Source organism: Macrotis lagotis, chromosome 1 (assembly GCF_037893015.1).
Source record: "Macrotis lagotis isolate mMagLag1 chromosome 1, bilby.v1.9.chrom.fasta, whole genome shotgun sequence".
Classification (NCBI taxonomy): Eukaryota; Metazoa; Chordata; class Mammalia; order Peramelemorphia; family Peramelidae; genus Macrotis; species Macrotis lagotis.
Window position 1 is genome coordinate 307942776 of NC_133658.1, and position 26793 is coordinate 307969568.

The following is a 26793-nucleotide window of genomic DNA, read 5'->3' on the forward strand; positions in this document are numbered from 1 at the left end:
ATAAAACTAAACCATTTTTTTATTCTGAATCTTACCTTCCATTGTGTCAGATGATGGTATGAAGCTGTTGTACTATGTATAGTACCATCCTTCTGTAGACCTCTCACCTGGGCTGCCCTCTGAAAACCACAAGAGGGATTGCTGGGACTTCAGTTGCCGCTGTCGGAGGCTGGCAAGACCTCCACATCATCTCTGACCTCTATCTTTCAAAACTGGGGGATGCATCAGCTTGAAATAATCCTCTGTGGAAGTTTGCTTTCTGTGCTGCATGAGATCCTTAAAGGCCTCCAGGACCCCCAGCTACTGCAGACATTCCCTCGTGAAGTTATCTAAAATTTTTCTTTTTTTTTAAAAGTTTTTGCAAGGCAATGGCTTGCCCAAGGCCACACAGCTAGGTCATTATTAAGAGTCCTCCTGACTCCAGGGTTGGTGCTCTATCCACTGCTACATGCATTTGAGGTTTCCATGGGCTTCCACAGGCGCCTCAGGAAAAGATGAAGCAGCCCTGGACTTCTGCTCTAACCCTTCAGCCTTATGTGCTTCCTCTTCTGCCTCTCCTCCCCTCCCCTTCCTCTCCTCTTCCCTCCCCGCCCCTCCCTCTCTCTCTCTCTCTCTCTCTCTCTCTCTCTCTCTCTCTCTCTCTCTCTCTCTCTCTCTCTCCCCCCCCCCCGGCCAGACTGCGGTGGCCCTCCGGACCGGCAGAGGGCGCTCTCCGCCGCGTCCCGGTGGCGGTTCAGCCGGGAGACGCCCGTCTCCAGGAGCGACGACGCCCCCGGAGCCCCGAGCGCCGAACCGGAACAGGAACCCGGAGCCGGGCCGGAGCCGGAAGCGGAGGTGCGGCCGCAGCTGGGGGCGGGGGGCGGGAGCAGCGTCGGGGCCCGCAGGCGGCGGCGGCCCCGGGTGAGCGGACGAGGCCGGGAGCCGGACGCCGCGCCGCGGCCCTCGCCAGCGCCGGTGAGTGCGCGCCCCGCCCGCCTCTCCAGGCTCGGAGCCGGCCTCGGGCCTCCCTGTGGCGTGGAGCCCCTGGGGCCGCGCCAGGGACAGCGCCGGGCCGGGCCTGGGCTTCTTCCTCGCCCTCCCCTCCCCCGCTCCTGTTTCCTCGGTTTCTCCCGGCCCCGTCCCCTGCCCCCTCTTACCCGCAGAGCTTCCTCCCGCTCCTGCCCTCCCTCTCCTCCTCCTCCGCCTCCCGCTTGCCGCCCGCGGCCGCGTCTCCCCCGCTCCGGGGCTCCAGGATCGTTGGAAGGGGAGCCCAGAGGCCCGGAGCAGCGGGGGCTGTAACAGTAACAATGTGTCAACAAAACGGTGACCTCACGGGCCGGACGCCCCCAGCTTGTCTGTCTTTGTGTGGAGCTGCTGGAGACACCTGATGTTCTCTCTTTTAAAGAGGAGCCTCCGAGAGGTCAAACAGTTTTCGATAGAAATGGCAACACAGTAACCGCATCCTGCAGCCCCTCGACCTACTGTCATTAGTGGCCCATCTTTTTATCTCGAATTCCTCCGGGGATGATTTTTAGATTACTTCCCCAAAGTCAGACATGAATGATGACTCCCAAGAGCCCCTTTTGTCCCAGCCAGTCTGTCATTATGACTGCCACAGTTGTGATTCTTAAGAAATTGTAATGTTCCGTGATAGCACTAACAAAATTTTATTAGAAGATGGATGGTTTTTGAAGTGGAGATCAGCTTGGAAATCTTTCATTAAAGATTTTATTTGAGTTTTACAAATTTTCCCCCCAATCTTATTCCCCTCACCACCACCCCCCACACACACACACGGAAAGCAATCTGTCAGTCTTTGTTTCCATGTGGAATTCTGAACGTTAAAAAAATCGTTCGTGTCCCCAACTTCAGTTTGATCTAAAACATAGATTTCAATTGAATGGATTAAAAAAAAAGTTAATTAAGAGCTTGCTAGATGTCTGGTCCTGTGCTAGATGTCTGTCCTGTGCCTGTCTTTCTGCCAAAACTGGGGATACTTCAGTTTTCATTAGAAAAGCAAAGACCTTTCCGACTGAGGGGAATTTACATGCTAATGGGTGGAGACTTTTGGGGGAGTAGAGACCTTTGAGCTATATCTTGCTTTTTGTTGGTAATGGTTCCAGAATTGGACGGTATGGGTGGAGAGAGGAAAGTTTGGGACAGTAACTGTTAAGAGAGAGACTGTAGAGAAAAGAGTTGGGGAGTTATGGAAGAAAGTTAAGCATATCTAGGGGCTTTCCTGAAGTAGAGAGCCAGGAAAGATAATCATTAAATAAGGGGAACTGGGAGCAGAATTGAGGAGAGAAGTGGGTATTGGAGGGGCAAGATAAAATTCAGTGATGAATCAGGCAACAGGCATTAAGGGTTTATGTAAGCAGATAAGTAGAGGATGTTGTAAAACTGAAGCTTAGGAGAGAAACTAGGGAAAGATAATCCTTCATTTCAAAATAATGTGCAAAGATAGTGATTAAACTCATAGAAATCAGTAAGATAAGGTGAGAGAGTTTAGAAAGAAGTCCCTTGAAGACAGCTACACTTGTGGGTATAACTTGAATGAAGATCCATTTAAGGTCATACAGGTAGGAGGAGAACCATCCTTTTTTTTTTAATGTTTTTGCAAGGCAGATAGATGGAGTTAAGTGGCTTGCCCAAGGCCATACAGCTAGGTAATTATTAAGTGTCTGAGACTGGATTTGAACCCAGGTACTCCTGACTCCAGGGCCGGTGCTTTATCCACTGCACCACCTAGCCTCCCCGTGAAGAACCATCCTTTCCTAGTGGAAAAAACCCTGGAGAGGCTAGGAAGGGTTCTTTTGTATTGTGGAATCTTTTGGCAGTCCGATGAAATCTATGGTTCCCTTCCAAAAATAAAGTTTTTAAATGTCTAAGGATACATAGAATTACAAAAGAAACCAATTGTTTTAAAATTCAGTTAACGGAATTAAAAAAAAGTTCATAGAGCCTCTGATATAGAAGATGGTCAGTATCAAATACTGCAGAGAAGTCAAGAAATTAAGAATGGAAAACGAGAATAGGTAAATTTGGAGGAAGCAGTTTCAGTTGGATGGTGAAGTTAGAAGTCAAATTTCAGCGGTTTTAAAAAAGTAAGAATTAAAGGAAGTGAAAGTACTGATTATAGTTCACTTTTTTTTTAAAGTGTTGAACCCTCCTGGCTTTAGTCTCTTGTCTGCAAAGAGACTTGGGAGCTGTTACAGATGAGGGAGTTTCTGGATCCTGATCAGAAAGAGACCTCAGAGGCTCTTGAATGAAGCCCCTTTATTTTATGAATTAAAAAAATAGTCCCCAGCAAAGAGATTGACTATCTGTGGCATTTGTCCAATATCTTTCTATTTGTTTGTTTGTGTACACATGTAATTTTTTTGGGAAATGTATTCAGCATCTACTTCATTTTTCTTCTATGATTGATGAGACTGACTTCAAATAATTATGTATTTCATTGAAGAAACTAGTATTTCTAGTTTGTATTGATTGCATGAATCAGTGAATTAAACTAATTATTTTCTTATCAACTTTTCTTTTCATTTTCTCTCATTCTTTCCCCCTTCCCTTTTTCCTTTTCTTTTCTACATTCTTGTCCTCTCCCTTCCTGTCTCTTTGTGACATCTGGCCTCTTTGTGAGGTGTTGACAAGTGCTTAACTTCAGTTGCTGTCATCTCCTTCCTGATTGTAGAGATGTAGAAGGCTCTTGGACTTCTCTAGAGTTAGCACATAGTAGGCCCTTAATAAATGTCTGGTTGATTGACTGAATGACTTAGTTCTGGCCTGCAATAGAAACTAGTTTGTGGTGTGAAGGCAGAGGCCTTAGGAGACTGGTCTGTCCTGTTTTAGATTTCTTTTGGGAGGCACACATGTAGTGGAAGAATACAGTCATAGAATTTAAAGCTAAAATGAGTCTCAAAGGTGGTCTAGACTAGCGATGGCTGGTTTCAGTTTTGGAGTTAAGCCCTTTTCTCTACGTTGAATCTGAATGTGAATTCCTCAGTAAAGAAACATAACTTCTACAAGTCAGGATAAATGTCTCACAATATATACATTATTATTTAAATTATATTAATTTAGAAATTGATTTAAAATAATTCATTCATTATGTATTTGTTCAGTCATATCATCCTGTCAAGTCAAGGAAATTTTTTATGTTAAAAAAAAAGAGTTCAAAGCACATGCTTCTAATCCCTACTGCCAGTTAGGTTGAGACTTCTGGACCTTTTAAATTCAGGAGCTGTACTGAACTAAAGCTGATTCAATATCTGTACTAAAAGTTTAGTAATCTCTCCAGTACGGCGGAGGCCTCTAGATTGCCTAAGTAGGGATAAACCGATCCGTGTTGAAATCAGAACAAGTTAGAGCTTCTATGTCTGTTAGTAGTGACTTTTGGTTGATGAAGGATGCTTCACTTCCAATCTGAATGAAATAGGGAGATCTTGTCCCAAATGGTTATGGTATTGGGAGAAGGAGGGAGGAACCCTAACATTCAAAAGTAGTTTGGGAACCATTCACTTTTTAGATGAAGAAACTGCCAAAAAAAGAGAGGCTGTGACTTGCCCAAGGTCACATAGCAGGTACTGGATTTGAACCCAGATTATTCTAGTATTTTTATTGGATTCAGAAAACTGGTTTCTTGGGTTTTCTGAAAAACCTTAATTTTTGTTCCATTACTTATTTGTTAAATGACTGGGAAATATCCCTTAGTCTCTATGTCCTCATATGTTAATAGAGGTCATAATCTTAACACAGCCAAGTTTACAAGGAAAGTCTTCTGGAGTGAGTAGTGCTGGGTCTGTTTTGAATTGGGGGGAGGAGCAGGAATGCATTTTGAAAAGTTCAAAGGGCATAAATATTATACTAAGGCTTGAAACTGGGACATGCTCAGGAAGGAATGTCAGAAAATTGAGATTAGTGTAATAATAGTAAAGAGGAGAAATTGGTTTAGTGACTCAACTCTCTTCCTAGTGATTGGAGAAGCTTGGGGCTAATCAGGAATACATACTATTGGGGAGCACTATTGGAGCAGTCAGTGTGAGCCTGCTTTCTTAATTATGACTAGAAGATATCGAACAGTTAATCCAGAGATGTATGTAAATCTACCTTGGATCTTTGAACACCCAACTGGACCATCTTTTTAACACCTCTTGTCGCACCCTAGGGTTTGCTTGAAAGACAAGGGTGGAGGGAGACTTCTGCCTGCTTTCTTACCAAAAGGGAGGAGAGAAATCCAGCAGCAGCATCTACAGGAATAAAAGGTATAAAAGATTTGAGCTAGGCTGAATTTTGCTGAAATAATAAAATTAAAATATCAGTGAAAGAGAAATGTTAGAAAGTATCAGGTCCTAGCCCAGTCTATATTCCATTGAAGCTTAGTGTTCTGTTCAAAGACATCCTAGGAGCCCCCTGTAATAGGCCCCATTTCAATTTAATTTAATTCAATATTTACTAAGTACCTCCTATCTTCAAGGCACTGGGAATAGGAATGGATTTATGATTTCATTTCAGGCAGGAACTCCTGATTGAGGAAGCTCTCTCAACCAACAAAGTTGAGCAGTTTATTTGCAACTTAAAGTCTGGAGAGGTGCCTAGAGCCCTGGGAGATTAAGTGAATTGTTTGAGTTCCTAAAAACTAGTAGGGTCAAAAGTGAAAAAACTTCCACTTTAAGGCCAAATTCTCTGTCTACTATACCCCTAACTCTCCATACTTAGACTTAGTACCATTGAGGACTGCCATCTTGTCCTGCTCATGATCAATCTACTTTGCCCTTGTTCTTATTGTGTATATGTGAGTCTGCTCCCCTTTGGCTTAGTTCACCTATAACTTTCAGGATCAAAATGCTCTTTTTTTGGCCAATGTGTATGTGTTTTCTCTCTTAAAAGAATACTCCTTAACAAACTTGAATCTAGTTGGAAATGCTGACAGCCTGGATAGCTTTGAAAGTTACATGTTGAATTTACATGCTTAAAAGGAAAAGTTAGCTGAACATTATAGAGATTTGTCCTCTTTTTCTGTTTTACCTTGCATAGGAAAACCTTTTTTTTCAACAAATAAGTTCTGACTAAAAAAAAAACGGACAAAAAGATTTCATCTCCTTAAGGGCCAGAGCTGTCTTTGCATTTGTGTTCCCCCCCCCCAGCTTACTGCTTTGTAGGTGCTTAAATAAATGATTATTGATTCATTCATATGCACCTCTGTTCTTTCCAAACTGGTGTCCTCCCATTTAAAAGGATTTCATTTACTCTATACTTATAAAGGAAGCTTTTGTATTATCTTGGATTTTAATTTTTTTTTTTGTTTCCCTGTTACAATGCTTAATTAAAAATTGACTGTCCATGGTGGGAAACCTGACTTGTTGGGGAAGTTTTCTCTTCAAATGGTGGTATGAAAATACTTAATCATTTTGATCCTGAAGGCAAATAACCTGAATTAATTGTTGTAGGATTTAAAAATGTCTTCGTGGGTCAAGGTTAACAGAGGACAAACTCAAAGATGTGCTGCAGATAAAAGGTGAGGTAAAATACCCCCTAAATATTTGTGCTAGCTGTGTTTCTTTAGAGTTCAGCAGGTTAGTCAAATTAGATGAAGTTCTTAGTATTGTTTTATAGAGTTTTTACTACTAGTCAGTTGTGAGAAAAAAGTTGTCATTAAAGGAAATAGTTAGCTTTTGTGGGGGAGGGGCTATAAAAGTCTTTGAATATACCCAATCTTTCAATTCAAATAGTCACATTTGGAAACCTCAGTCCTCCAGAGTGTGGTTACTATAGATGTCACAAACTTCATATACTAAAATTTAGACATTTTTTTCCCTAGAACCCCTTAAGACCTATTTTTAAAGACAGTTCTTACCTGTTTGCTTATCTAGTTTCCAAATGCACATAGATTATTCATACTTCCAAAGATTTATTGTTTTCCCTTCCAGCAAAGCAGTTTACAAATTTAGTGATATGGAAAATTCAGTCATAGAATACCTTGTCTAGCAAAGTGCTAGCTCAATGAACTATCTTCTTTATATAATTCATATTTGTTAAAACCCTTTCAACAGATGCATTTATTTCAGAAAATTTTGACAGATTTAAATTTTATAAAATAGTTTATTTAAATTTTTCAGAATGATTGGTGTGCTTTGAGTCTTTCATGGTTGTATCTATATTATAACAGATTGACATGAAGCTGCAGTAATATAACTTAGACCAAAGACCCCATACCATTTCTGAAAATAGTGTTTGTTTTATTTTATTTTTAGTAGTGTTTATTTTAAATTTTTTAATAGTGTTTTCTAAATACCAATCAAAATTTACCTGCTTATTTGCGATCTTTGTCATTTTAATGAAGTAAATTGATTTCCTAATGGTCAGCCATCAATATCAATTAAAATGAAGATTACTTTAAAATTAGGTACTGTATTTTTTTACTTTGGGGATTATACTTCATTAAAGTGGGATTTCCTTGCTGTGGATACTTATTCTACATATTTGCAGATCACAAGTCTTCCATAGTTTACATCAGTTGGTGAGTTTCCTTATGCTGAAAAATTGATGTATTGGCCTGGAGGCTAATCTAGTCATCAAGGCTGGTCCTCTGGGTTCTCTCTTAAACCTTTCCTTCTTGAAAGCACCTGCCAGAGCTCATGCTTTGTTTGCTTTGCTTTTTAGAACCCAGTGTTGTGTCCGTACCTGTAACCCTCAGGTTCTGCAAAGTCACCAGAAGACCTAGGTTCTAATAGTGCAGTTGTTAACCAGCTATGTGACCTTGGGCAAGGTACTTATACGTTCTGGACCTTAGTACCCTCATATATAAAAATAAAATGAGGTGTTTGGACTAAGTGACTATGGTTAGTATTATTAACGTTTTCTCAAAATAGAATCATAGGTTACCTATTAGTTGCTGTGAACAAATGGTATGTAGAAGTAGCACCTGCTGTCATGGGCTATTATAGTTTAGGATGTTTGTCAATGAAGGAAAGGGTGTCTGAAAACACACTTGTGAACAATCCAGTCCTTGGATTCAAGAACCTTTATCCAAAAAATAACTGAAATCAAGCATGTTTTTTAGTTTCCTGAATCTTCTAAATATGTCTGATAAGAGACTTCTGGGGAAAATTTTTATCAAATTTTTTTCTTAATTGGTAAAAATAAAAAAATTGGTAAAAATATGTAATTTATTTTTTTTAAAGTCTATTTCGGTTGAAAGTAACCCCAGTAAATGGAGCCTGACCAAACAACTTATTCCAATATGTGATTCAAAGACTCTAGTTCTCAGATTTAAAAAAAAAAATTCAGTCTTATTATCTGGTTGAAACTTTTCATTAATACTGTTTGGATGCTAAGCTAGCATTCTGGAACCTGAAAGATGGAAAGTAGCTTGCATGTGCAAAGGTGGCACTTGTGTTATCCTTGCTTGGTGTGGAAAAATGTCAATTTTAATGCCTTTTAATGTCTTTTCTATTATTCTTCAGAGACAGTGACAATTGTTATTTGAATTTCCTGTAACCCTTTAATGATGTTCTTTTTACCAGTTCTTTTTTTTTTTTTTTTGCAGCTTCTATGGGTTTCATATTTCCTATGCCTTACAGAAGTTTCCAACATTGTTCTTAGTTATTTGGCATTTGCATTAGTTTCCATTCTAAAGCAGAATTTGTATAATTTCCCTAATTTTTATTTTGGTTTGACTTAGAAATTTTGAGTATAGTTTTGTGTGCTATTTTGAAAATAAGAATTTTGACAGACCATCTTTAGATGACTGACATTTAGGCAAAAAAGTATCTGCAATTGGAATTCTACCTCAGACTTGTTACTTAAACCCCCCCCCCCCACATACACACACTCCAGTTTTCTCGTTTGTAAAATTGGGGAAATAGGAAACAAATGAGATAACATGGAAAGCATTTTGCATACCTTAAAGTGCTATATAAATGCTATTATTTATTTGCTACTTGTTCTGTTATTTAAAACTTTGGAACTTCCTTTGAACCTAATCTTTATACCAATCCCATGAGATTGGAACTCACTGGATTTCAAGGTCATGAATGAACCTAATTACTAAGAAAATTATTGAAAAATCGAGAATTGAGTCGAATGGTATGTGTAGTGACTAGCTTTTCTCTGAGCTAGAATAGCAGTATTAAAGAAAAACTTCTGTATCTAAGTCAGTGGCCTTTGACTTAAAACCTGGCTCTGCTGCTTATTACCTTTGGGACTTTGGGGGAGTTACTGCCTTTTGTCCTCAGTTTCCTCATCTGAAAATGGAAGAGAATTAAGCTAAATATCTGATCATTAACTTTGAAAATCTCATATCCCCATTATCTTTCTAGGTTTCAGCTTCCTTATTAACAAAAAGTATCATTAAAGCCCAGTTCAACTAAAACTTGATATTTAGTCTGCTGTAGTTGTTAATAAATTGGTCTATTTTTCGAAAAACATTTGAAAGTTAAACAGTTAGGGGGGGCGGCTAGGTGGCGGAGTGAATAGAGCACTGGCCTTGGAATCAGGAGTACCTGGGTTCAAATCCGACCTCAGACACTTAATAATTGCCTAGCTGTGTGGCATTGGGCAAGCCACTTGACCCCATTGCTTTGAAACATCTGAAAAAAAAAGTTAAACAGTTGGTTCATTTGTGTTTCTGTTACTTTGGATTATTTTAAGTTGAGCCATTTAAAATTTGTCATTTGAGTGACTTTTGCTAGATTTGGACAAATCAACAAAATCCAGTTTTTGTCTGCTAATTCAAATTTCTCTAGAGAAATATTAAAATTCAAATTGTTTTCAGTAAAAGCAGAAATGATGATGGCACTTTTCAGAGTGATTTTTTTTTTTTAGGTTTTTGTAAGACGATAGGGTTAAGTGGCTTGCCCAAGGCCACACTACTAGGTAATTATTAAGTGTCTGAGGTTAGATTTGAACTCTGGTCTTCCTGACTCCAGGGCCAGTGCTCTGCTCACTGTGCCACCTAGCCACACCCCAAGAGTGAATTTTTTTTTTTTAGTTTTTTTGCAAGGCAGATGGGGTTAAATGGCTTGCCCAAGGCCACACACAGCTAGGTAATTATTAAGTATCTGAGACTGGATTTGAACCCAGGTACTCCTGACTCCAGGGCCAGTGCTCTATCCACTATGCCACCTAGCCGCCCCCCAAGAGTGAATTTTTAAAAAAAATCTTTTTATTTTTTTAAAATTTCTCTTTAGTGGGTTACATGATGAAGATTCAATAGACTAATAATAAGTTGGGTGTAATTGAGATATAACATTAAATATGTTACAGTATTTTCTCAGTGTGTCCCTTTATCTAAACTTAATAATTGTGCGAATGGTATTTTGGTAGACCTTTTTATAGATTTTTGCTTGAAATTATATAATGGCTAGATAAAGACAAAGGAGAAATCAGATCCTTTCTAGAACATTACTGAAACAAGCATATTTTCATATTAAATAAATAACCTTTTATACCTTTTAACAGCTTCAAAGAGAAATAAATAACTCTGTTAACTATAATTTTCTTAGGCTAAAAATGAATAACAAAAAGTTAGTTTATTCATGAAGTTTTATTCTCTAGGACCTTACTAAACCCGTGAGTGGATGATCTCATTCAAGTGACCAACCCAGATAACAAAATTTTGGGGTCATTTTATACAGAGCGGACAAAGAAGCATAAAACTGAGTCAGGCAACCAATGAGATTTCATATAGATGACATAGTTCTACATCATGATCCTCTCATAAGTTATAATATTTGCTTCAAGTTCCTATTGATAAGACTTCCACTTGGGCTGGTGAGGGAATGTTTAATAATTGGTCCATTCATGCAGTATGAACTTTGTTTTACTGTAATTAATGAATCCGTTCCTTAAGCTATTGCCCATCACATTTTACACCTGCAGATTGATTTTTTAGAGTAAAACTTTTTTGTATTTCTTCCAGAATCCTAGATAGTTGTGCGCTGACTGCTTTTCAGAGCCCTTGACCTTGAATATGGCATGCTTTCTTTTGACCTGTTCAGTCTGTTGTCCAGCTGTTTGAGGTGTGCTAAAAACCCTGGAGTCTGTGCCTTATTGAGTTGTTTTTCTTCAGTGGCTTAGAGGAACCAATGGTTATGACTAATTCCAAGCGGGTTTTCCATTACAAGTTTATAGCTCTAGTATTGTTTAAAATAAATGACTTGAGAAGGACAGAAATGTCCCCTCCACTTAGGAGGTGTTTGAGGTGAAGCATTATGTTTGTAGGTGAAACAAGACATTCTATCTTTGCCAGGTAGTTGTATCTTGAGATTTCCTTTCTTTTTGCTGTACTATTGGGTTCCAGATATCCTGCTGTTTTTCTCCTTGGAGCCGGCTGGCTTTCTTGGCATCAGTCAGGCTCATTTGCTAGGAAACTCTGTAAGGCAAATGCAGCTTCCTTTTAACTTATGCACCTCAACCATCTGTTAATGCCTTCTCTTGGTCTTCAGACTTGGCTACTATAATCAAGAAAAGGGCTGAATCAAGCATCTGTGCTTATCCTTTTTGTAGAAGAATATGTTTCCCAGGCACTCTTTAACCCTGTGGGTCCAAATTGCCAATAGGAATTCTAGTTTTGTCCTTTATCCATTCATATAATAGTTTGCAGTAGGCATTTTCTTATTTTACTTGTTTCTTTGTGCAATTTAAGCTGTTGGTTGTCTAATTAATTCAAGTTAAATTCAGCCGAACACAATCAAATGTACTGTAATATAAAGCACCAAGATCCACAAATATTCATTAAATAGCTACTTAATTTTTTTAAAAAATTCAGAACTTTCAAACAAAAAAGCATTACCATACCCACACAACATAAAAAAGATATGAAATTATGAATTTCCATTTCATACTGCTTACTTTTTTCTAGTATAAATTTTATAAAAGGACATTTTATGTCCTCCTTATTTTTCATTCCTTCTGAACTTCTTTGTTGCTCTTGTTTATTTAAAAAAATATTTTAATGCCCTTCCTTTTTTGAACATTACTGTTTCTACCCTTCCCTCATCTTACCCCATTTAAAATCTGAGAGAAAGGGGAAAAAATATTTTGCAAATAAGCATAGTTGAGAAAACTTAATCTGCATAATGGGCATGACCCAAAATGTACACATTTCTCTTTCTGTATCTTGTGTCTGCCACCTCTCTGTCAAGAAGGGAGGTATCCTCAAAGAACGGTTTGATACAAAAACAAAAATAGACATTCCCTCAATGAACTTTTGAGTTTGTTGGGGAAAACAGCATGTCCATGTATAAGTCAACAGAAAAGATAAATATAAAATAAATACTAATTAGGTTGGGGGAAGCTTTGCCATCTGAGACTATCAGAAAAAGCCTCATGGGGCTGACAGTGGCCCTGGAACTGAGCTTTGTAGAAGACTAAAGATGTAGATAATGAAGGGATTCCATTCCAGTCCTGGAGTACAACTTAAGCAAAGGCAAGGAGACTCAAGACCAAATGTTCTAGACAGGGTACAGCAAGTAGGCTAATTTAGAGTGCTTTTGAAGAGAAATAATGTGTGATAAGCTTGGAATCATAGGCAGGGACAAATATAAAAAAAAAAAAACAAGCTAAGGGATTTGTATTTTGTACTATGAGCAATAGATAGTCACTGAAGTTTGGTGAGCAGGAGAGTGAGAGACCTGTGCTTTAGGAGTATCACTTTGGCAACTATGTGAAGGATGAATCTTTAAGACTTGGAGACAGGAAGCCATTGAACCTCTTGCTAGAAGCTACTAGTGATCTAGAAAATTTGCTTTTTCAGGTGGAAGATGTATTGTATATAAATAATAAATATAAAATAATGCACAATAAGTAAGTAGGAAGAAATGTAGTCTTGTATAGTTAATAGAGTGCCAAATTTGCAAATCAGAAAGACCAGTTGAATATGGTTAGGTTAGCTAATATTTCTGAGTTTCTGGTACCTCCCTAAGACTTACTTGAAAATGTAAACTGTATTATCGGTGGGCGTTCTAGTGAACTTAGGTACATTAGAAAAATTGCAAAATACCATATAAGAGATAGGTGAATAAAGGTTATTAACTATAGACCCCAGGGCAGTGTTGAATATAGTAGATGTTTAAAAAATGTCTTGGATTTGAGTTTGTTGAAATTTGTGGTCCTAATAAGTGGGAGCCTTAAGAAAGCTTTGGTTTAACCTCCAGGGGTATGTGCTCAACCAGTAGATGGATTGTATGCCAACCTCCTTAAATAACCAATAGCTTATCTCCAACACAACCAACCTTTCCTCCCGTACTCTGTCACTTGTCACTTTAACTTCGCTGTTCAGTCTCCCAACCTACCAAATATTTACAGCAATAGATTCAAAAAGTAACATTGGGAAGCCTTATGGTGGGTTTTCTCCAAACAAACCTTGCTCCTACCCTCTAAATTACTTTATCATTGGAGATAGAATATTCCAGGTCAGTGATGAACAAATTAGAAACCTTCTTCCCTCCTTTCTCATTTTTTTTTCATTTTGGCCCAAGATAATAAATAATATTTGGTGTTAATAGACTTTTTTAGTTTTTGCCAGGCAAATGGGGTTAAGTGGCTTGCCCGAGGCCACACAGCTAGGTAATTATTAAGTGTCTGAGATCAGATTTGAACTCAGGTACTCCTGACTCCAGGGCTGGTGCTCTATCTGGTGCTCTATCCACTGCGCCACCTAGCTACCCCACAATAGACTTTCAGTTCATGAATCTCTTTCACAACTGTCATTTTCTAGTCAGACGATTTTTTCCAAGCAGTAAAAATGGGGTTAACTGATTAATTTCAGGTGAACCTTTATTATATCATTGGATTAAGCAGGAATGAATGAATTTTGATATTCATCTCACCTAGCATTCCCCTAACCTCTCTTTTAGGCCTGACATGGGAAGGCATTAACATTCTCTGAGATTGACATTCTTAAAGTCATCAAGCTCCTCCTCACTCAATCCAAATATCCAGTCACTTGCCAATTTTTTTTCATTCCTATCTCCATAAAATCTCTTACAGCTATACTTTTGCCTCTACTCACAGTTATTACTTAGGTCCTTACCAATTCACATGGACTGTTAAAATAGTCTTTTAATTTCTTCTAACCCCAAGTCTCTCTCCTCCAATCTAAAGCTGCTAAAGTGATTTTTCTTTCTTTTGTTTCCTTTTTGTCCGGTTGCAGGTAGAGATAGTTTTCATCATTCTTTAAGGGTTTTTTTTTGGCAAGGCAATGGGGTTAAGTGATTTACTCAAGGATATTTAGGTAATTATTAAGCATTTAATGCTGGATTTGAACTTAGGTCCTCCTGACTCCAGGGCCAGTGCTCTATCCACTGTATTGCCTACCTGCCCCTTTCAAAATTTTTGTAGAATTTTCTCTCTCCCCCTTATACTCCCCCCACAGCAATCTGATATAGATTATACACGCACAATCATGTTAACATATCTCCATATTACTCATACTGTGAAAGAAGAATCAGAACAAAAGGAGAAAAAAAAAGAAAAAAACAAAAACATTTTAAGAAATAAAAATAAAATTCTTTGATTTGCATTTGGACTCCATTGTGCTTGCTCTGGATGTGGATGGCATTTGCCACAGAATGATTTTTCTAAAGCACGGGTCTGAGCAATTAATTCCAGTGGTTCTTTATTAATCCTAGCATTAAGTATTATTTTGTCCATTTTAAATTTCAACTTTTTATATTTCATGTATATAATTATTGATATGTGTTTATAATTTATAAAGAAGTAATATACACATTGGGATTCATGTTGATACTTTGTTACTGGTAGAGCAGAGATGTCAAACTCACTGCTGAACTGGATACTTAAATCAGATTAAAATGTAATTTGAAAGTGTAACCGAATAAAATAAAAGTTTACAATATAGATAACATTAATTTGTGGTTTTGTGCTGGAGGCAGGGATCTGTTTCAGTTTGAATTTGATACAACTAATCTAGAAAATGGGGATACATGGGGTGACTGACCTTAAATATCCCTAAGATATTTAAATACCACAGTTTGAACTTTAATGTTAGTGAATCATTCTTTAAGATTTTGAGTTTTTTGGTAGATTTGGATAGTTTCATGGCAATATAGCACAGAGAAAATATGTGATATATTGAAATTTAAATGTTCTTTTAATTAATGTTTAAGTACCCTGGTTTGTACCAACACATAAACAGTACTTAACATGAATAGACTTTTAATTCTTCAGTATCTTCCTTTCACAACTCTTACAGTCAATGTCAGATACTTTTTCCAAATAGATAGTGTTAATTAATTTTGCTGAAACTACTAGTGGTTCTGGTGCAACTAGTATAAAATATTACCCAGATTTTCTTTGGAAGGCATATCTTATATTAAAACTAGCATTGTACTTGATTATTTTTTAGAGTAGTTAGTTTGAGGGAATCAGATTAACCTGGAATTTCCAGTGTTGATTTTCAAAACAATGTTTTGGTAAGTTTCAAAGTTTAATATTTACTTGATACATCTTCCTTGTGATAAATTCACTAAAGCACTTATATAAATATACAACAAAAGTAAAAAGGAATGTTGAAAGAACTTGAATAATTTTTATTTTATCTTCTGATAATTTATTAGTTACTGTTTTTGAAAATTCAACTTGTAACATTGGATCTGTAATTTCATTATATATATTAGAGTTGTAAAGACCAATATACTGGGTAAAATGCCTTTCTGTGTATAACTTTGCATTTATTATATTTGTATATTTTTAGCATAAATCCTTATAAACCTCATCTGATCATTTCTCCTGGAGATGGTCACATAAAGGAAAGTGAAGACACTAAAAGGTAAAGTTTTTACTAAAATGACTGAATTTGTTAAAGGTTTTAGAAATTATATATATCATAATAGCTACTCTGATTTGGTTATAACTAAAGATAATATTAGTTGCTTCTTTGGTAAATAGCATGGGTTAAATTCATCAATCTTCAGCTGAATGCTAATAGAAGCAAAAGGAGAAAGTTTCAAATGGTGATATCCTGATTTAATTTTACCTCAGTACATCACTCAGTACATCTTTTGACCTGCATTAATTAAAATATAATTTTTGGAAAAAATGAAGTGGAAGCTTTGAATGCTTGTCATCTAAGTCCAAATTTTAATCTCTATATTAATGGGCAGAGTTAGAGGTAATGATGAGGTTTCCAGTATGTCCAGAAGAATATTGATGCCAAGAACAAAAGCAGTGAACTTATGATTAGCACAGTGCTTTGCATAAGGGTTTCATTCCATATTTCAGAGGAATGTCTAGCCTGCTGGCATTTTAAGGCCTTTGAAATCATTTGATCAGGTACTGCCTTGACCATTACAATAAATCTAGGAACTTTTTAGGGTGAATTAATTAAATATTTGATCAGATATAGCAGACTAATTTTTAAGTTTTTGACCCTTGGCAGAAAAAAAGTTCCCCACCCCTGCCATATTTGAATGAATGGATAATTTGTGAGAGATGATGAGATTGATGAAGTGTCAGGGAAACAACCATGTAAAGATATTCATCAAGGGATTAGAAATGAGGAGCCCCAAGTATGGGAAGTATTCAGGCCTAGTGAAGTATATTTGGAAGTCAGCATTTTAGAGGTGATAATTGAAGCTTGGAATTTTAGGAACAGAAGCAAAAAAAGAGGTCAGAGAATAGGATCTTGGGAAATAACTACTTTGTCATGAAAAGAAAGAAGTTTCAGAAATGAGGAGAAGTATCATGCTGGGCAGTGAAAACCTTTTTGAACAAACACTTTTTTAGCTAAGTGATGAGAAAGGAAAGAGAAGTATTTAGAAGTTTGATGAAGGGTAGTCAATAAACATTTATTAAGCATCTACTCTATGCCAGTTCTGGAATAAACTGTGAAGATACAAACATGGAAAAAAGACAGTCCTTGCTTTCAAGGAGCTTACAGTTTAATGGGGGAAAACATCCCCCTTCCTTCCCAGGAAAAAAAAAGAGCCAAAAAATGGAGAGCAGCAGGAGGAATGGGGAATAGTACTTGATGAGGAGGCATAGAGGAAAAGTTGGAGAAATCCTAGAGTAGCAGCCAGATGGGAAATGAGGTGTAATGAGTTCAGCTACCTCTTTAAATGGAGATTTGTGGATTTGTAGCTCTACTCGCTAGTTGAGGGACAGACTCAGCCTGAACTTACAGAATGATGATGGTGTCCTAGTAATGAGCAAGTCCAAGAAAATCTAGAAGTGTGAGAGGGGTAGTACAGATGGAGATTTTTTTCCATACTAGATGAGAAACTTGAGAAAATTTTTAACTGGAAGAACAAGTAGCCAGTAGGGAGGAGAGATGCTAAATTTGAAAAAGAGAAAGAACAAGTGACAAATGAGGTGTCATGGTTCAGGAAAGAACATGGGGTTTAGCAGTAGAATGTCGGTTCTGCCACTTGTGGTATGACACCTGCCTTTCACCATTTGTGAGGTAGTTTAATTTCCCTTTCTTTGTCTATAGAGTAGAGGTAAAAATGTGACTTTTCTAGTAGATAAAGCATCGAACTTGGGAATCAGGATAGTTAAGTACCTGTGGGTAGATTACCTCAGGCCCTCCCTCTTTAGAATGGAGGCAGAAATAGTAGAAGTGCCTGTGTTGTTTTGAGGATCAAATAGTTAACATTTGAAAAGGTCTTGGTATATTTGATTTTAAAGTACTATATAATATTAGCTATTATTAATATTGTCATCATCATCTACCTTAGAGGATTAATGTGAGAATCCAAGAGTCATGCATATCAAACTGTAAATAAATAAGGAATTTTTTGTAGAACAAGGTTTATCATTTGGGAGATGGATGGGATCTGCATATGGATGGAGGGAGAAGCTTTGCAAAAGAAGTCTGGCTAATTTCCCAGAGAAAGGATGGCTGACACAGGGAATTGGGGGAGTAAGGGAATGGGATTAAGTGACTTGACCAAGATCATACAGCTAGAAAGTATCAAGAACTTGAGGCAGGATTTGAACTCAGGATCTCCAGATTCCAGGTCTGGGTTCCTATTCCTGCATGATCTAGCTGCCTGGATACAGAGAAATTTTTAAATAAATAGGAGAGTGAATAAAGAAATCTAAATGGTTCTTGATCTCAATAAAGTAGGAAGTGAAATCATCTGTTGACTATAAAGGGAAAGGGGAACAAACAGTTCTCAAAATACAAATTGTGAGTTATTAACAGAAATATGAGTGTTCCAGATCACTAATAATCAGGGAAATGCAAATCAAAGCCAATTCTGAGGGTTTTGTCTTATATTCAGGAAAGTGACAAAGGCAACAGAAGATTAAAAATAAATAAATTAAGTGCTTACTATGTGCCAGGTCCTGTGTTTAATTTTGGGGATGCAAATACAAAAATTAAGAGTCTCTTCCAGTAAGAAAAACACAAATAGGGGAGAGAAAACACGTAGGAGAATGATGGGCAGGGAAGGAAACTTTATTTTGTGGTGTCAGTGGTAATCATTTGAACCTCAGGATAGCTGATTGATATATCCTTTCTGGAAGCTGATCAATAAATCTTTTCTGGAATAATGATAGTATTGGTAGTAGTGGTTACAGTGGTAGTAACCTGATGTAGGTGACTTTCAACTCGGCTTTACAATTTGTCTTCTTTTTGAAGAAAGCAAGATGATTAAAATTATTATCCAAAATGGTATGTCAATAGTAGTGATCAAGGAAATGATGCCATTTGGCATGATTACCATGTTCAGAGTACAAGATAGAATAGGGATAAACTGCTTAGAGAATGGGAAAGCAAGATGGCCCAGGTTGGGTGGGAGGTGAATTATAATGCAGGGACTAGACATAAACAAAAGCTGAATGTAATAACTGTATCCCAGGAATTAGAGACATAATTTCTAAAGGTCCATTTCAGATAAGAGGAAAGTGGGACAGCAGCAGGGATGATTGATTATTAGTCTGAATGATTGGCTGGATGAGAATAATCAATATTAGAGGGAGTATCGAAAGAAAAGCATGATAATTTCACTGTTCAAGCTATCAGCTGATCTAACTTCCAGAAAACCATTACGAATTACATAATACATTCTTGCATACATGCGCACGCGCGCGCACACACACACACGCATTGTTCAGTTGTGTGCAACTCTTCAGGACTACATTTAGGCTCTTCTTGACAAAGGTACTGGAGTCTTTTGTAATTTCCTTCTTCAGCGTATTTTACAGACGAGGAACTAAGGCAAACAGTAACTTGCCAAGCATCACACAACTGTCTGAGGACAAATTTGATTTCAGAAAGATGAGTCTTCCTAACTCCTATCTCCATTATGTCACTTAACTGTGCTCCCCCCCCCCACCTCTTTCTAATTCTGTCTTTCTCTTCACATGTGTATACACACACACACACACACACACACATCTTTATGAGGCTAAAATAAAATAAAATGCCTTTAACCCCAAAGGTAGGAAGAAAGGTTTCTCCCATATATGTCAAAATATTTATAGTACTTGTTTTATAATAGCAAAGAACTGGAAACAAAGTAGATTGAGGAATGTTTAAGCAATTGTAGTATCTGGATGTAATAGACTATTAGTTTGCCATAAAACATGAATATAAAAAATAAAGACACATAAGAAGACATGAATTGATAAAAAGTGAAAAACTAAGAAAGTAATGTATTACACTATAAGTACAACAGTATAAAATAGAAAGATCAAATAAAAATGGAAACTAAATGTAGTGTAATTACTATGAACCAAGCTTGCATCCTATATGAGAAATAAGAAAGTCCCTCCATTTGCAGGGGTAAGGACTGTGGGTATGGAATTTTTAGGTTTTTGCAAGGCAAATGGGGTTAAGTGGCTTGCCCAAGGCCACACAGCTAGGTAATATTAAGTGTCTGAGACCTGATTTGAACCCAGGTCCTCCTGACTCCAGGGCCATTGCTTTATCCACTGTGCCACCTCGCCATCCCTTAAATTTCTTTTGAAAGGTTTTATTTATTTTGAGTTTTACAGTTTTTTCCCCAATCTTGCTTCCCTCCCCCCACCTCCCACAGAAGGCAGTTTGTTAGTCTTTACATCATTCCCATAGTATTGATTGATTTAAGTTGAATGTGATAAGAGATAAATCATATCCTTAACGAAAAAACATATAGCATGAGATATAGCAGAATTACCTAATAAGACAACATTTTTTTAAAAAAAAAATTAAAAGTAGTAGTCTTTGGTTTTTGTTCAAGTCTAGAATTTTTTTTAAAAGATTTTATTTATTTTGAGTTTTACAATTTTTTCTCCTAATCTTACTTCCCTACCCCTACCCACCATAGAATGCCAGTTTTTACATTGTTTCCATGGTAAACATTAATCCAAATTGAATGTGTTGAGAGAGAAATCATATCCTTAAGGAAAAAACAAAGTAAAAGAGATAACAAGACCAGACAATAAGATATCAGGTTTTTTCCCTAAATTAAAGCTAATAGTCCTTGGTCTTTGTTCAAACTCCACAGTTCTTTCTCTGGATACAGATGGTATTCTCCATTGCAGACAGCCCCAAATTGTCCCTGACTGTTGCACTGATGAAATGAACAAGTCTATCAAGATTGATCATCAACCGGGGCAGCTAGGTGGCATAGTAGATAAAGCACCGGCTCTGGAGTCAGGAGTATCTGGGTTCAAATCTGGTCTCAGATAATAATTACCTAGCTGTGTGGCCTTGGGTAAACCACTTAATCCCATTTGCCTTACAAAAAAAACCTAAAAAAAAAATTGATCATCAACCCCATGTTGCTGTTGGGATGTACACTATTTTTCTGGTTCTGTTCATCTCGCTCAGTATCAGTTCATAAAAATCCTTCCGGGCTTCTCTGAATTCCTATCCCTTCTGGTTTCTAATAGAACAATAGTGTTCCATGACATACATATACCACAGTTTGCTAAGCCATTCCCCAATTGAAGGACATTTACTTGATTTCCAATTCTTTGCCACCACAAACAGGGCTGCTATGAACATTTTTGAACAAGTGATGTTTTTACCCTTTTTCATAATCTCTTCAGGGATATAGACCCAGTAGTGGTATTGCTGGATCAAAGGGTATTCACATTTTTGTTGCCTTTTAGGCATAATTCCAAATTGCTCTCCAGAAAGGTTGGATGAGTTCACAGCTCCACCAAGTTACCAGTAAGTTTTCAAAAGTAAACAAATAAAGAGAAGGGGAGATGGAGGAAAGTGGAAAAATTTCTCAATACTTTGGGATTGACTACAGTAAAATAAAGAAAAACAACAATGATCTGTTGTAATTTCAGAGGTCTTCTAGTATTTTCCCTCCTACTGGTAGAGGATTATAGATGTTTTTCTTCACTGTACTTATTTAATGCAAAGGAGGTGGGAGGAGAAGATGAGTCATTGGTATGTGACAGTAAAATTTAATTAACATAAAACCCTGAACAAAAAGTCATTTGGGGCAGTGGAGTAAGGAGTCTATAAGCTGAGTAGAGTCCTCAGTAACAAAATTCTTATTTATCAACTAAGCTAGTGCATCAACATTTGGCAGTTTTGTGGACTTTTCCTGAGTCCAGGAATTTTTTTAAAAACAAGTCTTAATAATGCTTTAAATTCAAATTCAGCAATTTATTAAGCACCCTACTATATGCAAGACATTGGTGATAGACAAAAGATTTTAAGTCCCTTCCCTTATGTTCTAAATTTTTTATGAAGTTTAACAAAGGTATTTGTCTCACTTGTATTAAAAAATGAGATTTTGGGGCGGTTAGGTGGCGCAGTGGATAGAGCACCAGCCCTGGAGTCAGGAGTACCTGAGTTCAAATCTGGCATCAGACACTTAATAATTACCTAGCTGTGTGGCCTTGGGCAACCCACTTAACCCCATTGCCTTGTAAAAAAAAAAAAAGATGAGATTTGTGTCAGTTTAGATTAATAATTCAAAATTTCAAAATGCTTTTCCTAACTATAAATTCTTGAAAGTATAAAATTTAAGAGTTACTGTTGATAGAGATTAGTTTTGCTCAGGTAATATTTTAGTAAATCATAAGTAGAGTGTCTACTGAATAATATCAAAGTATATTTTTTCATAAACTTCTGGGGTGTCCCTTGAATCAGCTAAATGCCATCAATACGGTCTAGCTTCTTGACATCATTTTTGTTCACTTTGGGAGTTTTATTACCATTTTGACCAGGGAAAGAAGGCAAATTTATAGAGATCTTAAATGGAATCATTTTCCTTCAGAGAGTTTTATGAGGAAAAGGCAGCAAAAAGAGAGTATTGAAGCCTCCTTTTCAAGCTCCTTAAGGCCAAGGATGGATTGACTTCATTCTTTTGTCCCCATTTATTAAATAGCACATTGCACATCATAAGCACTTTAATGCTTACCTGCATTTGTGGAATGTTGGAGAGCACTGTGAAAATTTTCAGTATTGTGAAAGAAAAATATTCCATTGAACAATATCTTGAGATGTATAGACTTTTCTTTCTTGTTTCCTAAGCTAAAGATCTCAGTCTTCTTACAGCAGTATTTCTGAATGCAAACTATCCTGAAGATAAGCAAAATCAATAACCCAATTCTCTGCTGCAGACTGTGCTTTGTCCTCTGGCACCTTGGATGGTTTTTTTTGATGAAAGAGGAAGGAATAGGATGTAGTTTCCTAGGTTTTCAGAATTCAGAGAGAATGATAGTAAAAAAAAAATGATACCCAGAAATGTTGATTCATAATATCTTTGTAAACATAGTATATACCCAATGGACTATTAAAGATTTTGTATGACTTTTTGGTGCTGATCTTCAGCTGTATGTATCTTAAGAGTTGAATGTAAAGACTATAATAAAAACTCCAAAGAAGAAAATCAGAGAGACTTGTTTATCTTTGAAGAAAATAATTAACTGCTGCCTTCCTTCATGTCTGCATCTAGTTGGATATTCCTTGTGAGAAACCTAAACTTATTTGGTCTACGTTATGATTACTGGTGAATAGATGCTCTCATATAATATTTTGCTCTTAGCTTATATTTCTTTTCTACCTTCTGGTAAGGCACAAGAAAGGGGACTCTGACCTGCATAATACATAGATCATTCTGTATCTGAATACTCTTTTCAGTTATGCTTTTAGAAAGAAAAAAGAAATTTGAATACCAAATTTTTAATTGTTTTCTTTTCAGAGTATTCTGGATTCATTTCATTCACCAAACTTCCATTAAAAACTTGTGACATACAGGTCTCTGCTCATGGACCTACATTCTGGTTACCTAGAATTTACAATTTTATGTCTTAATTTCCTTTGCATGAAGATCCAGTTAAGATCTGTCTTTCAGGTGTGAAATTAGGTCTTGTTTTTCATAAGCACCTTTTCCAGGTTCTTGTCTCATAACTTTAGAAAATATGTTGTAAAAGTGTCTCCTGTGTCATTTAGATATGATCATTTTGACTTTCTGTCCAAGAACTTCGCAAACAGTACTAAAGAGACATCTGGGTCAGAACTTTACTGTATTGACTTGATGGTAAAGAGATGTAAAGTTATCTTTTTTTCTGTCAAAAATAAGCCATGGAGACTTAAGTGGTTGTTAAAAGAAATAATAGATTCAACTTTTATCTTTAAAGACTACCATTCATTTAGATGTCTTAAAGTTAAAAGGATTAGTATTAAGATAGCCTGGAAATTGCTGTTAATTGAAATGTGTGATAGTGTTTAAAGGAAATAGATACATGAATAAAATACTTTGTTTTCATTTGTACAGTAACTTTGAAGAATTATTGGGGAAAGAGTATGATTATTCTAAAGGAAGTGAAGATAACTATGAGAGATACCAATATTCCCATAAAGGTAACGGTCTTTGAAATTTCACTTCTATTTTTTGAATTTTGAGGAAGTTATATAGATTTGTTGGTTTTTGGCAGTCTTTTATTTATTTTTATTTTTGTACAAATGATATTTTTTATACATTACTAAAATATTCTTGTTTAAGAGTAAACATAATACCCCCCCCAAATAAATGTAGACTCTCATCAGAAATAAAGTAAAAGAAAGAGGAAAAAAATTGTGCTTCATTCTGTGTTATAACACCATCAGTTCTGTCTCAGGTGGATCACTTCTTTTTTTTTTTTTTTTTTTTTTTTGCAAGGCAAATGGGCTTAAGTGGCTTGCCCAAGGCCACACAGCTAGGTAATTATTAAGTGTCTGAGACCGGATTTGAACCCAGGTACTCCTGACTCCAGAGCCGGTGCTTTATCCACTGCGCCACCTAGCTGCCCCTGGATCACATTCTTTATGATAAGATCATCATAAAGCTACTTCCATATTTTTCCCATCATTGCTGTTGCTGATCGCAACTCCCTCCATTCACACCTCCCCACTACCATATACTATATTTTCTCTCTCCTTTAACTCTGTCCCTCTTCTAAAATGTGCTGGTAGGGTATCTGAGTGTTGTAGCAGTCTGATTACTAGTCCTGGGGCCGAGAGGCCCCAAGCCCACATACCACCCCCTGAGTCTCAGCAACCACCCAGCCCCTGGACAGGCCATCCAATCCAAGTCCCTTACAAGAAGTAAAAAAGAAAATATGTTATATCTGACCACTCTCCCCCATGATCCACCCTCTCCCTCCATCACTCACATCCCCCCACTCCCCCTGTCCCTCTTCTCTCCTTTTTACTCTAGATGTTTATACCAAATTGAGTGTAAAATGCTGTTTCCTCTCTGAGCATATATTGCAATAGCTCATTGTAAAAAAATATATGTATCTTTTATGAAATATCTAAGCCTATTCCACCTCTTCTTTCTCTTACTCCCAGTACATTTCCTTTTTAGCCATTGACTCCATTTTTACAATATATCTTCTCTCCTCTATCTTTTTTTTATTTACTTTTTTTAGGTTTTTGCAAAGCAAATGGGGTTAAGTGGCTTGCCCAAGGCCACACACCTAGGTAATTATTAAGTGTCTGAGACCGCATTTGAACCCAGGTACTCCTGACTCCCAAGGCCGGTGCTTTATCCACTACGCCACCTAGCCGCCCCATATATTATATCTTCAAATTCAGCTCTCTCCTGTGCTTCATCTATAAAAGTTCCTTCTACCTGCTCTATTGAATGAGAAGTTTTATATAAATATTATCAGTATCATTTTTCTATGCAGGAATACATGCAGTTCCTCGTCATTAAGTCCTTCATATTTTTACCCTTCTCTTCACTCTATATGCTTCACCTGAGTTTTGTATTTGAAGGTCAAATTTTCTGTTCAGCTCTGGTTGTTTCAACAGGAGCAATTGAAATTCCCCCTGGTTCATTGAAAGTCCATCCCTGGAAGAGGATGCTCAGTTTTGCTGGGTAGTTGATTCTCGGTTGCATTCCAAGCTCTTTTGCCTTCCGAAATATTATATTTCAAGCTCTACAAGCCCTTCAATGTAGTTGCTGCTAAGTCCTTTGTGATCCTGATTGCAGCTCCATATTTGAATTGTGTCCTTCTGGCTACTTGTAATATTTTCTCTTTGACTTGGGAGTTCTAAAACTTGGCTATGATATTCCTGGGGGTTGTTTTTTTTTGGATCTCTTTCTTGGGAGGTTGGTGGATTCCCTCAGTTTCTATTTTGCCCTCTGCTTCTAAGATATCTGGGCAATTTTCTGTAGGAATTCTTTAAAAATGAGGTCAAGGCTCTTTTCCTGATCATGACTTTCAGGGAGCCCCAAAATTTTTTAAATTATCTTTCTTGAATTTGTTTTCCAGATCAGTTTTTTTCTTTGAGATATTTTACATTTTCTTCTAATTTTTCATTCTTTCAGTGTTGAACTATTATGTTTTGACTTTTTGCAAAGTCATCAGCTTCCTTTAGCTCCATTCTATATCTGAAGGATTTATTTTCCTCAGAGAGCTTTCTTATCTTCTTTTCTATCTGGTCAATTCTGCTTTTTAAAGCATTCTTCTCCTCAATAACTTTTTGAACTGTTTTATCCATTTGACCTATGCTGATTTTTTAACATGGTATTTTCTTCAGAATATTTTTGGATCTCCTTGACTAAGCTGCCGACTTCTTTTTCATGTTTTTCCTGCATCTCTCTCATTTCTTTGGCAGTCTTTTTTTTTTTTTTAAATGAGACTTGTTGTTTTCTAGATGATGACCACAGTAAGGACCACCGGAAAGAGAAACTCTATCAACAGTTTTACCAACAGATTCAGAATGAATATGATAAAGAAAGACCTTCAGATTGCACCATTGTTTCCATTAACAAAGACCAAAGGTAGGTGTATTTCATTTTATTGGATCAGATACAATCTTTGAAGCAGTGTGGTGGACTGGTAGAATTTTGAATCTGAGATTCATTTTCTACCTGTGTTACTGTCTCTGTGACCTTGACCAAGTGATACTTGAACTTTCTGAACCTCATCAGGAAGGTAAGATGATTGACTAGATGAGCTCTTGTCCCTTACAGCTCCAGATGTAATTAAGTTGCCACTTGTGACTACTTTATATCATCTGGAAATGAATTCAGTATTCCATCTCTTTTGAACTATAATTGAATATTAAACAATAAATTTGTGAACTTTAGGAATATTCCAGAAGTATGTTAAAATAAAGTCAAGAAATTTACTAAAACTGATTTAATTCTTCTTGTATAAATGGATCTGCCCTTACCATCATTCCTAATTCCTACTCTGTGACAATACAAATAATTGACATACATAGAGCTGCTTACAAAGATAGATGGGGTAGTGTATAGAACACCAGCCCTGAGTCAGGAAGCCTTAGACTCTTCTTAGCTATGTGATCTTGGGCAAATCACTTAACCTTGAATTGTTTCACATTCAGTGTGATCCAGTTGTCCTGATTCAAATCTGGTAACTGGACCCAGATGACTCTGGAGG

General features: G+C 37.0%; 1 protein-coding gene across 1 annotated transcript in view; it reads left to right on the top strand.

The window, feature by feature from the left end:
• The first annotated feature begins 219 nt into the window (after positions 1–219).
• LOC141495228 (uncharacterized) overlaps positions 220–26793 on the top strand; it is a 186638-nt gene continuing 160064 nt past the window's right edge. The window contains exons 1-6 of the mRNA XM_074196368.1: positions 220–319; positions 677–954; positions 6426–6493; positions 15695–15769; positions 23673–23758; positions 26042–26168. Coding sequence (XP_074052469.1) covers positions 220–319; positions 677–954; positions 6426–6493; positions 15695–15769; positions 23673–23758; positions 26042–26168 — 734 coding nt within the window. The remainder of the gene's footprint in view (positions 320–676; positions 955–6425; positions 6494–15694; positions 15770–23672; positions 23759–26041; positions 26169–26793) is intronic.